The 15,291-nt window shown below is 39.6% G+C and overlaps 1 protein-coding gene across 6 annotated transcripts in view; it reads left to right on the top strand.

The window, feature by feature from the left end:
• The window catches only part of LOC117298266 (protein unc-80 homolog), a 123,862-nt gene that overhangs the window by 87,003 nt on the left and 21,568 nt on the right, over positions 1-15,291 (top strand). For all 6 annotated transcript variants that reach the window (XM_033781413.1, XM_033781415.1, XM_033781416.1 and 3 more), the window contains 13 exons: positions 74-112; positions 1,399-1,458; positions 1,867-1,963; positions 2,431-2,552; positions 3,823-3,900; positions 4,588-4,698; positions 5,363-5,407; positions 6,501-6,685; positions 7,664-7,742; positions 8,510-8,560; positions 9,526-9,582; positions 9,956-10,063; positions 14,581-14,694. In XM_033781413.1, the coding sequence (XP_033637304.1) occupies positions 74-112; positions 1,399-1,458; positions 1,867-1,963; positions 2,431-2,552; positions 3,823-3,900; positions 4,588-4,698; positions 5,363-5,407; positions 6,501-6,685; positions 7,664-7,742; positions 8,510-8,560; positions 9,526-9,582; positions 9,956-10,063; positions 14,581-14,694 (1,146 nt within the window). The remainder of the gene's footprint in view (positions 1-73; positions 113-1,398; positions 1,459-1,866; positions 1,964-2,430; positions 2,553-3,822; positions 3,901-4,587; positions 4,699-5,362; positions 5,408-6,500; positions 6,686-7,663; positions 7,743-8,509; positions 8,561-9,525; positions 9,583-9,955; positions 10,064-14,580; positions 14,695-15,291) is intronic.

Here is a 15,291-nt window from a genome sequence, read left to right as displayed (position 1 = left end):
CCTTTATCTGAAGTTAACCCATTTTTTTTTCTTTCTGCCAAATGAACTATGCATATTCTTTTACCTTCTACAGCCCACCATCCTGATCAGTGCTAATGTACCATGTGCAAAGGTTAGTAATTTTTTAGTATTTTGTTTCCTAGCTCTGATAAAGCAACAGGCAAGAGTTCTAGCTTTGTTTTAAAGGCAGTGGACACTATTGGTAATTACTCAAAATAATTATTAGCATGAAACCTTTCTTGGTGACGAGTAATGGGGAGAGGTTGATGGTATAAAACATTGTGAGAAACAACTCCCTCTGAAGTGCCATAGTTTTCGAGAAAGAAGTAATTTTCCTTGAATTTGATTTCGAGACCTCAGATTTAGAACTTGAGGTCTCGAAATCAACCATCGAAACGCACACATCTTCGTTTGACAAGGGTGTTTTTTTCTTTCATTATTATCTCGCAACTTTGATGACCGATTGAGCTAAAATTTTCACAGGTTAGTTATGTTAAATTAAATTAGTTAAATTAAAATGTTATGCATATGTTGAGATACACCAACTGTGAAGGCTAGTCTTTGACAATTACCAATAGTGTCCACTGGCTTTAATGAGAATGTTTTACCCTTTCACTTCTCTATAATGATCACCATGCACCCAGACATTGCTACTCTTTTTGCGCAGCTATTTTCAGGTAAAATGTCAGGAAAATTAATAAGAAACATAAATACATGCTTTTGTTTTTTAGTTGTAGGTTTATTTTTTGTTATTCCCTGGAGGAGGAGTTTTTCCAAGCAACTTTAATATACAAAACTACAAAAACTACTGGTAAAACCAACTACTTATAGATCGATGCGTAAAGAGAAATGGCAAACGGCAAAACAGGAACTTTATGAAGGTCTCATAATAGACCCTTCCCATGAAATTATGTAAATTGCACATAGCGCGTGCGCACTAACGTTTTGGTTGGCAAAATGAGGGAACATCGCGCTGTTCTGTACACGGCTAATGGGTGCGTGACGCACACGCGACTGCGCGTCTGCTTAGTGCACAACTCTATGGTGTTTGCCAACCAACAGGGTCTGTCTCATGCGTGAATGTAATTAGCATTATTATTATTATTATTATTATTATTATTATTATTATTATTATTATTATTATTATTATTATTATTATTATTATTATTATTCAGTTAGTACAAACCACAAAAAAAGGCTCCCATTTGGTATTGAATTTATCTAAGTTGCAGATTCTATGTTTACCCAGGAAACATTGGACAAATGTCAATCCGGTCCCAAACCTTTTCTTTGACCCCATTGTTTGAGCAAAAGTTGGTCAAATATTCAGCCTCTCTGAGCTATTGTCTCTAAAGAGTTAGATCATAATAACATGTTTGGTTTTCTACTTCTACACAGAAACTGATTGTACACGGACCCAATGAAACGGACATCCCTACTCAGCTTCCCATCAGTGAGGTAGGCTCATTTTATTTGACTCTGCAGTTGAAAGACTCGCACTACACCTTTATCATTATGCAACCTTCTTAATCATTCTCCGACCTCTTTTGTTGTTCTGCAACCTGTTATTATAATTATTCAACAATCTATTTCATCATTCTGCAGTTCATCCTTTACTAATCAGACATTTTGTATCATTCTGTACTCTCATACTTTTCTCTAGCAACTTCTTATCATTCTGATAGGCATACTTCTCTTCTTTTTTAAATCTGAAACTTTGAATAATTTTGCAACCTCTCTTATAATTCTGCGTAATTTGTATTATTCTGTGACCTTTAATCATTCTGTAACCTTTTTATCATTCTGTACCTTATTATCATTCTGCAAACTATTTTATCATTCTGCAACCTTTTTTTCATCATTCAGGATATGCAGTTTGAGGAGATCCACCAAGACTGTCTGGAGTTCTTCAACATTCCTATCCAGGACCACTGCTCCCACTTCCTTGTGGATAAGAAGACTAGTAAGTGTGTTTTACAGATGCTTGATTAGTTGGGTAATTAAATTTAAGGCACTGGACACTATTGGTAATTACTCAAAACAATTATTAGCATAAAACATTACTTGGTAACAAGCAATGGAGAGCCGTTGATAGTATAAAACGTTGTGAGAAATGACTCCCTCTGAAGTAACATAGTTTTTTGAGAAAGAAGTAATGTCGCACCCAAAGAAGTCTTTTATTATGCATCTGAAAGCAAAGGAATTTGTGCAACAAGGGTGTTTTTTCTTTCATTATTTTCTTGCAACTTCAATGAATTTTTTTTACAGGTTTGTTATTTTAAGCATGTTGGGATACACCAAGTGAGAATACTGGTCTTTGGCAATTACCAAACGTGTCCAGTGCCTTTAAGTAGGATACATTTTATAAACATTATCATTCAGCAGCAGTAAGTTACTAACATAATGAATTATTGAATCTCACTACCGCAGACCAAATGTTGGATGTGAAGTCGTACGTTCGAGATTTTTACGCCTACAAGCGATCACAGTGCCCTGAGCTAATCCTGAAGAAGATGGACCAAATGGAAGGTTTGGAGCATCTACAGAGACAGGTATGTACCCTTGAGAACATTGAAGTTGATTATAGAGGCTCTTTCCGAGTTTGACTTGTATGGATCAGGTTTAGAGCATCTGCAGAGATAGGTAAATACCCTCCAGAACAATGAGATATTCTTAAGGCTCTGTCTGAGTTTGACCTATATGGGTCATTTTGGAAGGATTTTAGCATCTACATGTACTATCCAGAACCTTGTTGTCTTGTTAAGGCTCTGTAGAACAAACAAAAAGAAGCTGAAGTGGCTTTCTTCGGACCCCGATTTTTCGAGTGAAGTCAGCAGAGACAGGTACTGCACCCTCCAGAATAATGAGTGTCTCGTTAAAGCTCTGTCCAAGTTTGACCTGTGTTGGTCATTTATGTTGCCACAATGGTTGTACTGAGTTCTTGTGACTTCAATGAAGTCGACATTTTGTACACTTTTCCAATCCTGCGTTTTGTATAATTTACACTGCAAACCATTTACAAATATGTCAAGTGACATTTACAGCTCTGTCCACGAAAAAGGTGTGGGAAGGTAGTGCATTCTGCTCTACCAGCCAGGCTCCTAGTGGATGATACCCATGCCTACATCCTTATGCACTTATGCACTGTGAAGGGGGAAACCCTCTTTCAGCCCCCAGAAGTAGGTGGCAACGTGCCCCTGGTGGCAACGTGCCCCTGGTGGCAACGTGCCCCTGGTGGCAACGTGCCCCTGGTGGCAACGTGCCCCTGGTGGCAGTTGATTTGGGTTGACAGCCCAGTGTAGCCCTCACCTTGAAGTGACCATCCAGTCTTGTGAGTTGGGCGATACCTCATAAAAAAAAACAAATTTTAAAACGGTGTAAGACCCTGAGACACTGTTAAAGGATTTGGGTACTTTTTGTAACACAAAACACAATGTCCACAGATTTGCATTAAACTTACAGCGTTTGAAGATAATGATAGTAGAAAGCATACCTTAAAATATTAGTTATTGAGGTGCTGTAGTTTTTGAGAAATGAGTGCAACAATGTCATGAAAACACATTTTTACATGCTAAAATAATTTTCGTTTCATGATCACCGAGACGAAAATTATTTTCATGACATTGTTTTACTCATTTCTCAAAAACTACAGCACCTCAGCAAGTAATATTTTCAGGGAAGCTTTCTACTATCATTATCTTCAAACTGTGTAAGTTTAGTGTAATTCTATGGACATTGTGCTTTTTGTCCTACAAAAAGTACATACACCCTTTAAGGTAGTTCTAATAATCCATAACTGTATTATTCTGTATTATTCTGTAGGCCTTCACACTGAAGATTGCTGAGCTTGGCCGTGTGTATTTTGCTCTAGCCACTTTGCAGAGCACCCCGGCTCCTTTGGTAAGTTTTGCATCCATTTAAGCTAAGAGCTGCAGCTAGCTGTTCATTATATTTTATCATTGTTATCATTTATCAATTGCCAATCTCTCACCACTGTGGCCCTGGTTCGATTCCCGTCTAGGGCCATGTGAGTAGAGTTGTGGGTTGGTTCTCTCCTACGTCGTGAGGAATTATGCTCGGGGCCCAGGCATGACATTCTTCCAATCATCGTCAGATATGAAACTGGTAGAGTTAAGATCGAGAAGATCATGGGGGGATAGATCCTTTGCTGCAGCAGCCCCCCCCCCCTCTCTGGAACTCTTTACAACCACCCATTAGGTCATGCACCAGCATTACAACATTTAAGAAACAGCTAAAAACTCATCCGATGGGAGTTGCTTTTATCATGACTTTCTTGTTGGCACCTTGAGCATTTTTAATGGATATGTGCGCCCTATAAATGTACATTATTATTATTATTATTTCATTTGTGGGAAATTCTTCCTCTTCCTACTTTATTCTGTTTTCTGTTTTTTTTTTTTAGGGGGGCCCTCAGTCAAATCTTTTAAACAAAATGATTGAATAGCCTGAATAGTCTTTGAAAGCTATTACACCATGTATACATGTACGTGCAGGCAAGCCCTTGTAATTGGTTAGATTCCCTACCAAATTGTTGTCATTATTGTATTCTAATTTCTATCTGTTTAGATGAGTTCCCACATCACCTTTCTTCACGATGAGTTGATAAGGCTTCCGTCCTTCCCTCGCAAATCTCTGGATGCTGAGTTCATGCTCTACACCATACCCAAGCAGGGCAAGGTAAAGCAACATGGGGTAGTGTACTCATATAGTAAAAAGACCTGGGGCCAAATGAAATATTGCTTATCAATTTTCTGGAAAGCAAAAATGTACAGTATTACTTACAGGGAAAGTGACTCTCAAAATGGCGCTACCAGTTTGTTACAAATGTTGATGTCGGATGAAATAGATGTACATGTAGGTCAACTCCGTCTATATTTTTTATAAATAAGTAAGTAGGATTTTAAACTTTGCATGGTGGAAATACGATATGGAAAGATTTGCGGTAACACCATGTAACGACTATCTCTAAATGACTTGGGGTGGTTCTGAAAAGAACCGTTGGTTTCAACTCGGCGTTTCGATCAGTATGCTCTGATCGTCTTCTGGAGAAAGAACCACCCCAACTCATTAGAGATAGTCATTACATGGTGCTACCGCAAACCCTTCCATATAAATAAGTAGTGATATAGGAAAAGTCAAGCTGCTATTACCATACATGCCTTGTGGTATGTAGTTGGCAGACGTCTGTTTTAATGACAATGTCAAAATTAGGGACATCTTCCTCTGCTCATCTTAGATTTGTTGGTTGGTGATCGTATGCCTTGTGGTTTACAAACATAACTATCATTGTCTCTACAGCTATCATTGTCTCTTTTATATTTGGATTTGTTATTTTTTTTAGGAACTCTTCGGTCTAGACGTCGTGCACAAATACATGTGGGTTAAGGTAAGACCTGTTTGTGTATAAATTGAAAGATGGAACAGTTTTTGTTTGTTGCATTCATTCTCTTAGAAATTCTCATTTTCAAGTTCATAACAATTAAAAGCAAAAGACTGAGCTAACTAACTAGCCCCAAACAAAGATAATGACCAAGTAGTGAGACAACCGTCATAGGGCTAAATCATGGAACTATGCAGTTCAAATCCCACTCTAGTCAATTTGTAAATAGTTCGCCTCAAGATAAACCAAATGAATTATTTTACTTGCAAGTAACATTGTGTAAACAAGCAAACAAACACATTTGAACGTTGATTGTCTGTTTTCTAATGATCTTGATTTTGGCAGGAAAAAAAAGTTTTTAAAAAATGACTGGAGCGGGATTTGAACCAACACCCTTTCGGATTAAAGGAACACGTTGCCTTGGATCGGTCGAGTTGGTCTTTGAAAAGCATTTGTAACCGTTTGTTATAAAATGCATATGATTAGAAAGATATTTATTCAAAGTAGAATATAATGATCCACACAAATATCACTCAAAATTGCGTGGTTTCCTTTTACCTCGTCGACAAACACGGTCGGCCATTTATGGGAGTCAAATTTTTGACTCCCATTAATGGCCGACCGTGTTAGTTCGCAAAGTAAAAGGAATACCACGCAATTTCGAGGCAAATTTGTGTGGATCGTTGTATTCTACTTTTAAAACATCTTTCTAACCATATGCATTTTATAACAAACGGTTACAAAAACGCTTTTCAAAGACCAACTCGACCGATCCAAGGCAACGTGTTCCTTTAACATGCCGGAGGTTGTTGTTTCAAATCCCGCTCTAGTAGAAAAAAAATCTTTGTTCAACCCAAATCATTTATAATTTACCCAGTCAGTTTCCCTCGTGGTTTATTAATTTATTTTTAATGATTATTATTGTTGTTATTTATTTGGCAATATAAATACAAAATTGCAAATAATTTATACAAAAACGATTAAACTCTTAAAAACATTAAATAAAAAAAGTATATTCATCTGGAATGAAAAATCAGTCAAATAAAAAGGGTGTTACATCATATTCATGATCTTATATACTCCTTGTGTCCTCCTTCAGTTTACTGCAGTGACTTTCTTGAACATGTCGTCTGACTTCTCCTGGAGCGGGGACATCCAACTCTTCCTGAATGTCTTGAATGGTTGTCTGTTGCTTCACTGCGAGGACATCTCCATCCTGCGTCTGTGCTTAGCGTCCTTCATTAACATCTCGCGCCATTTCAAGCAGATGTTTGCAACGAAAGGGTAAGAATATTGGCCCAATTTCATAGAGCTGTTTTTTTAATTTGAAGAATTGAGCAGGATACTACAGTCACAATTTGTACTTGTGATGTGGCCAGTTTGGCTGGTAACCTTATTCTGGTAAGAACGATTTTTATTTGAAAATTATATCAATTTTACTACTATCTGGGCGTATGCATACATACATCAGTGAAAATAGAGGCGAAAACTGCAGTTTTTTAAATTTATGCAAATTATGCATATTTCCCCTGCTTACTTTACTTTTTTCTACTTTTTTGATATGTTGTTTTGGAGGGTTTAAAAAGACCATTGCAAAAAAAATAATTTGTGTTGCAATTTTGTCGAGGTCAAACCACAGATTGACTAGACTAAAGGAGAGGGTTGATAACAAGTGACTGAAAACAAAATATGTGAAGAGAGTTAAAAGAAAAATGACCAAAAAGAAACAGTGGCAAGGATTTGAAGAGAGTTTAAAAAAAATTACCTTAAACAAATGACCGGCAAAGATGTTGAGGGTGTTTAAAGAAAAAGTGACCCAAAACAAAACAACAACAAAGATAAGTAAGATTTGAAACTTTGAAACAACAAAGATGTTGGTGTTGGAATTGCTCCAACTACATGTGCTAAACAAAGGGAGGACAGGAGCTTTCTTGAATAGGTGTAGTTGATGTTCCCTTTTTGTGTCTACAAAAGACCAATCCATTAAGCCCGGTTCATACTTCATGCGAATGCGAAGCGAATTTGACGTGAATTTGACGTCGCAACCCTCCTTTCGCAGCGATATTCGCAAGTGAGTTGAGCAGAGTTGAACATGGGACAGTTCTTTTTAGAACTGAGAAGTCTCCCGAACACCCGAACAATCTACTCTGCGGTAGTAGAATTAAGCAAGACAGTTCTCTAAGAACAAACTCTACCTGGTAAGTAGATACACACATGGTGTTTCCGCAAACCAAATAAACATCTCTCTTTCTATTGATGCAGGTTTCAGTACATAATGCCAACTATCCTGAGAGTCTACAACTATCATAGCAACAATCGATTGGTTAGAAGAGCTATAGAGGTAGGATGCTCAACATAATAAAGTACAAAACATTTATGAAGCACAAAAAAACAAATGGTCTCTATGCACTGTTAAAATTGCTTAACCTTACACCTAAATGTTGTCTTTAAATTACTGCTTATTTATTTTTTGAAGTATTGTGCACCTACCTCATACTATATTGTTTGTTTTAACTTTGACATAAATATACGCTATTGTATTATTGTTTTGTATGACAGCATTGAAATAAATGTACTGAATATATTTATAAATGCTCTTATTATTATTAAAATTATTATTATAGAGTGCACCCAAAAAAAAAATTCAAAAGAGTAACAGATATTATCGAGAAATAGACCGTACAAAACAATAAAGAAATAGCAACAAAACAAAGCTGGAAAAAAAACACAAGAAAAGACACAACAAACTGACAATTCAAGAAAAAAAAGTCCTGACATTTGTATGAACAGCTGAATAGTAAAACACATTGTACTCTCAGTCAAGATCTTAAGCATTTCACAGTAAAATTTGTTATTGAAATTAAAGATTAAACAATTTTTTTTACATATTTTATGTTTAAATGGAGAACTTACAAGAAGTGCCAGTAAGTGGCAGTAATTGCAGGTGGATTTTTAGTATTAAAATTAAAGATAAAACTATTGTTTAAATATTTTTGAAAGAAGTAAAGTTAAAATGGGGAACTTATAAGAAACTCTAATTGGCAATGCTTGTAGTTTTTAGGAGGACTTACAGTGGATAACTAACTGTTTGTCTTTTGAATTTTTCAGTACGTCTGTCGGCAGCTGTATGTTCTACACATGAAGCCATTTGTGCTGCAGGTATGTTCATGTTTTGTCTGTCAAGCATTAAGCTACTTATGTTGAGTACAGACTGCTAACCTAGTCTACCTCAAAGGCTCCAGAAAAATACTCTAGGGTCGAAATGGCTGGCTGCTACAACGTTCTGTATTCTATACCACTGGTTATTTTGGGTGGTAAAGCGATGTGTGCATCACTCAGAATTTGTTTGCAACACACAGCGGCAATGGCTTTCAAGTATTTGTGAATTTTTGGATTGACAGACTTTAGAGTCACAGGGTTTAAGTACTCTTTTATTAATCCTGGCCAGCTTGAAATGGGTTGTCTCTGTCCCTAGTTCCCTGCTCTTCCCTCCCCCACCCTGTTTCCTGTCCTTTCCCAATCTACCCTACTCTCTCATCTATTCTTCACATGTTTCTTGTTGTATCCAAACCTTATGTCAGTCATCTTCATTTAGGACCAGTGCTTTAGTTGCCATTATTTAGCATATTTAGCCTTTATGTAGTTCGGTTCAACATATTTTTTTATTTTGTTTTTCCTATTACTAAACTCTTATTAGCAATTACAATTATTGTTATTGTTCTTTATGAAATGGCCGAATAAATAATAATAATAATGTTTAACAGTATTCATGTCAACACCACACGTATGGTGAGGCACTGTGGCGGATTCACGCACATAGGCAGATGTTTCATGGATTCCCTCTACTCGTGGTTAAGTGGCGATTGAGTTTCATTGACAAAACGATTAATGGCTAAAAAGAAGCTTTTTGTCTTACACTATAAAGCTGTAGATCATTTTTTAATTTAGAAAACAATTTTAGTTTTTGGTTTTCCTTTTAAAAATGTGCAATTGAAGTGAAAATAATTCTGCATGCGTAACAGGAAAATGATTTATTTGTAATCATAAAGCGAACTGGTTAAATCTCAAGCTCCTCCAAAGGTTTTAACCACTTATCCCATTGTTTCACCTTTTTTTCCCGGTAGTTATTCGGCAGTGCTGCCCCCCTTCTGCAGGGAGAGGAGGAGATCAACCCGCAAAAGGTGGGCTACAAAGCTAGAGAATATTTTATAATTTCCTTATCCCTTTTATAGTTCGGTTTTATACTTTTGTAAAAATATTATTGTACAGACTTGTATGTTTTTAGAGATTGGACTGGACAACAGTGGAAAACAGCGCTCATGCTGAGCTGATGTTTACCTATTGTAAATAAAGAATAAATCAAATGAATAAAGAAATGAACATAACAAGAACCATTCACTTGTGACAAAATACCTAGAAAATTCCTAGGAATTTCTTGGGAGATACATGTACCTGGGAATTCCTAGGAAATTCTTTAGAGATTCCTTCAAAATTTCCTAAGAAATTCTTGGGAAAGACATTCCTGATGTTGATGAACTTTTTTTTCTTTGTTAGATTTCTCCCAAGTGTCTGTTCCGTCTTCTTCTCTCCATGGAGAAAGACAGCAAGGATTCACTGGACATTCTGGAGCTGGTTACCGGTGAAAAACCCATGAAGACACTGGTAGGTGTAGAAGAGAGGATGTAGCAGTATGCCATAAGCAGACTGACTCAAGTCTAGTGTTTACTTCCCATAATGCATTGTATCACCTTATAACATGGCCGCCCGCATGTAACAGTCAACTCTCATTATCTGAAATAAAGCTTGACTTATAATCATAACATACGAAGTTGTATCATCTTACAACATCCCAACATCAACATCGTGGAAGGAGAGGACATCCCTAGCAATACTCATTAACAACAGCCACAACTGGCAATCCGGACATAGCCATTGGCTCTGGCTACATCCCCACAACATGCATTGAAGGATAGGAAATACCAAGATCTTAACAACAGCCTCAACTGCCAATCCAGACATGGCCATGGCCCTGGCTACATCAGCAAAGCCAAATTGATGTCATCATGGCTCTGGCTGGATTGCCCCATCAACATGCATTGAATGATAGGACGGCCTTAATATAGCAACACTCGTAGCAAACACTAATCCTGACATGGCTATGGCTGGGTCACCAACATGGACATCCCTAGCAATACTCTTAACAACAGCCAACTACCAATCCGCACATAGCCATTGGCTCTGGCTACATCCCACCATCAACATTGTGGAGCTTAGGAGAGGACATCCCTAGCAATACTCATTAACAACAGCCACAACTGACAATCCGGACATAGCCATTGGCTCTGGCTACATCCCAACATCAACATGCATTGAAGGAGAGGACATCTCAAGCAATATTCTGAACAACATCCACAACTGGCAATCCGGACATAGCCATTGGCTCTGGCTACATCCCCACAACATGCATTGAAGGATAGGAAATACCAAGATCTTAACAACAGCCACAACTGCCAATCCAGACATGGCCATGGCCCTGGCTACATCAGCAAAGCCAAATTGATGCCATCATGGCGCTGGCTGGATTGCCCCATCAACATGCATTGAATGATAGGACGGCCTTAATAGCAACACTCGTAGCAAACACTAATCCTGACATGGCTATGGCTGGGTCACCAACATGGACATCCCTAGCAATACTCTTAACAACAGCCAACTACCAATCCGCACATAGCCATTGGCTCTGGCTACATCCCAACATCAACATCGTGGAAGGAGAGGACATCCCTAGCAATACTCATTAACAACAGCCACAACTGGCAATCCGGACATAGCCATTGGCTCTGGCTACATCCCAACATCAACATGCATTGAAGGAGAGGACATCTCAAGCAATATTCTGGACAACAGCCACAACTTGCAATCCGGCGGAGCCATTGGCTCTGGCTATCCCCACAACATGCATTGAAGGATAGGAAATACCAAGATCTTAACAACAGCCACAACTGCCAATCCAGACATGGCCATGGCCCTGGCTACATCAGCAAAAGCCAAACTGATTTAATCATGGCTCTGGCTGGATTGCCCCATCAACATGCATTGAATGATAGGACGGCCTTAATATAGCAACACTCGTAGCAAACACTAATCCTGACATGGCTATGGCTGGGTCACCAACATGGACATCCCAAGCAATACTCTTAACAACAGCCAACTACCAATCCGGACATAGCCATTGGCTCTGGCTAGATCAGCAAAGCCAAATTGATGTCATCATGGCTCTGGCTGGATTGCCCCATCAACATGCATTGAATGATAGGACGGCCTTAATATAGCAACACTCGTAGCAAACACTAATCCTGACATGGCTATGGCTGGGTCACCAACATGGACATCCCTAGCAATACTCTTAACAACAGCCAACTACCAATCCGCACATAGCCATTGGCTCTGGCTACATCCCAACATCAACATCGTGGAAGGAGAGGACATCCCTAGCAATACTCATTAACAACAGCCACAACTGACAATCCGGACATAGCCATTGGCTCTGGCTACATCCCAACATCAACATGCATTGAAGGAGAAGACATCTCAAGCAATATTCTGAACAACATCCACAACTGGCAATCCGGCGGAGCCATTGGCTCTGGCTACATCCCCACAACATGCATTGAAGGATAGGAAATACCAAGATCTTAACAACAGCCACAACTGCCAATCCAGACATGGCCATGGCCCTGGCTACATCAGCAAAGCCAAACTGATGTAATCATGGCTCTGGCTCATGGCTCTGGCTGGATTGCCCCAAACTGATGTAATCATGGCTCTGGCTGGATTGCCCCATCAACATGCATTGAATGATAGGATGGCCTTAATATAGCAACACTCGTAGCAAACACTAATCCTGACATGGCTATGGCTGGGTCACCAACATGGACATCCCTAGCAATACTCTTAACAACAGCCAACTACCAATCCGCACATAGCCATTGGCTCTGGCTACATCCCAACATCAACATCGTGGAAGGAGAGGACATCCCTAGCAATACTCATTAACAACAGCCACAACTGGCAATCCGGACATAGCCATTGGCTCTGGCTACATCCCAACATCAACATGCATTGAAGGAGAGGACATCTCAAGCAATATTCTGGACAACAGCCACAACTTGCAATCCGGCGGAGCCATTGGCTCTGGCTACATCCCCACAACATGCATTGAAGGATAGGAAATACCAAGATCTTAACAACAGCCACAACTGCCAATCCAGACATGGCCATGGCCCTGGCTACATCAGCAAAAGCCAAACTGATTTAATCATGGCTCTGGCTGGATTGCCCCATCAACATGCATTGAATGATAGGACGGCCTTAATATAGCAACACTCGTAGCAAACACTAATCCTGACATGGCTATGGCTGGGTCACCAACATGGACATCCCTAGCAATACTCTTAACAACAGCCAACTACCAATCCGGACATAGCCATTGGCTCTGGCTAGATCAGCAAAGCCAAATTGATGTCATCATGGCTCTGGCTGGATTGCCCCATCAACATGCATTGAATGATAGGACGGCCTTAATATAGCAACACTCGTAGCAAACACTAATCCTGACATGGCTATGGCTGGGTCACCAACATGGACATCCCTAGCAATACTCTTAACAACAGCCAACTACCAATCCGCACATAGCCATTGGCTCTGGCTACATCCCAACATCAACATCGTGGAAGGAGAGGACATCCCTAGCAATACTCATTAACAACAGCCACAACTGACAATCCGGACATAGCCATTGGCTCTGACTACATCCCAACATCAACATGCATTGAAGGAGAAGACATCTCAAGCAATATTCTGAACAACATCCACAACTGGCAATCCGGCGGAGCCATTGGCTCTGGCTACATCCCCACAACATGCATTGAAGGATAGGAAATACCAAGATCTTAACAACAGCCACAACTGCCAATCCAGACATGGCCATGGCCCTGGCTACATCAGCAAAGCCAAACTGATGTAATCATGGCTCTGGCTCATGGCTCTGGCTGGATTGCCCCAAACTGATGTAATCATGGCTCTGGCTGGATTGCCCCATCAACATGCATTGAATGATAGGATGGCCTTAATATAGCAACACTCGTAGCAAACACTAATCCTGACATGGCTATGGCTGGGTCACCAACATGGACATCCCTAGCAATACTCTTAACAACAGCCAACTACCAATCCGCACATAGCCATTGGCTCTGGCTACATCCCAACATCAACATGCATTGAAGGAGAGGAAATCTCAAGCAATATTCTGAACAACAGCCATAACTGGCAATCCGGACATAGCCATTGGCTCTGGCTACATCCCCACAACATGCATTGAAGGATAGGAAATACCAAGATCTTAACAACAGCCACAACTGCCAATCCAGACATGGCCATGGCCCTGGCTACATCATCAACATGATAGGACATCTCTAGCAACTCTTAGCAACAGCCCCAGTCGCCAATCCGGACATGGCCATGGCTCTGGCTACATCATCAACATGCATTATAGGATGACTATACACGATGCTGTTGTGTCAACTTACAAAACGGCCGCACAAACACAAGCTGTGCGATGCCTCTTTTGTCCACTTAGAAAATGGCCGCCTGCGCGCATGCCGGGTCGCATATATAGGCCAGTGCGCCCTCTAGTTCTTTAATACCAACAGTCCAAGGGTAGGTTTCACAAAGAGTTAAGACTAGTCTTGTCTCGAGTTAGGATGAGCCACATGTTTCTAATATCTCCAAGAGTTAGTACTAGTTCTAACTCTCTGTGAAATCGACCCCAGAGGCCCAATTTCTGGAGCTGGTTACCGGTGAAAAACACATGAAGACACTGGTAGGTTTATAGGCATGATATTATTTCAAAATTACGTCTGATTGTTATGGCCCTGGACAAATCTGAAAAATTGTGATTAAATACCCTGAAAAGTCTATTAAGACTACATCAGTAGGTCTGCCCTTGTACCCAATAAAATGGTCCTACTTTTTTACAAGGACCAAATATCATGCATGAAGGCTTGCGAACAGTCATGTTTCGAGAAACTATTCAATGAAATGCCTACAAACTCAAGGATTTCTTGAGGTCCTGTTATTTTTATAATTGTTAACTAATTTGAATTTACATTTTTGTGTAGGATTTCTGCTACAGCAATGATCACTTAGCGACTTTCAGCGTCAGTGAGGCAATCAGACTCTGTGCCATAGTGGTGGCATACGCACCCGAGTCCATAAGGAGTGCACAAATGCTGGTAAGTGGCTTTGTAATAATTTGTGTTTCTTTTTTGCTTCATCAAGCCATGTAGGCCTTACCCCATATTTGCTTACACTTTTCTGAAGTTCTATCTTACATTTGTAACTCCTTAGGAGTATCGGCCAGTATGCAGCGCTGGTAGTCAAATGGCCATACAATAAACAATCTCTACCCAGTTCTCCCGAGTAATGCTCAAGTAAAAATTGCCAGGGAGCCACTGACAATATGACAATTTGCTTGGTAAACTGTTTCTGCTCTAAAGCAAGATTGTTTGCTCTATGCAAGATTTTTTTTCCGCTAAGTAAGAGTTTTTTGCTAAGCAAGATTTTGTTTTCTAAGTAAGATTTTGTTTGCTAAGCAAGATTTGTTCTGCTAAGCAAGAATATTTCTGCTTAGCAAACATTGTTTTGCTCAGCAAAATTTGTTTGGCTAAGCAAGATTTTTTTACTAAGCAAGAATTTTTCTGCTAAGCAAGAATTTTTTGCGCTTATCAGCTGTGAAATTTGATCCAGTGTACTCATACAATCCCCGGTCCAAGGGTAGATGGCCTTGTGTGGGGAGACCCCAGCCTAACAAATCTTGAAAATACTTCCTT

Source organism: Asterias rubens, chromosome 13, assembly GCF_902459465.1.
Source record: "Asterias rubens chromosome 13, eAstRub1.3, whole genome shotgun sequence".
Taxonomy (NCBI): domain Eukaryota; kingdom Metazoa; phylum Echinodermata; class Asteroidea; order Forcipulatida; family Asteriidae; genus Asterias; species Asterias rubens.
Note: the sequence above shows the minus strand (reverse complement) of the source record. Positions and strands in the feature narration are given on the sequence as shown.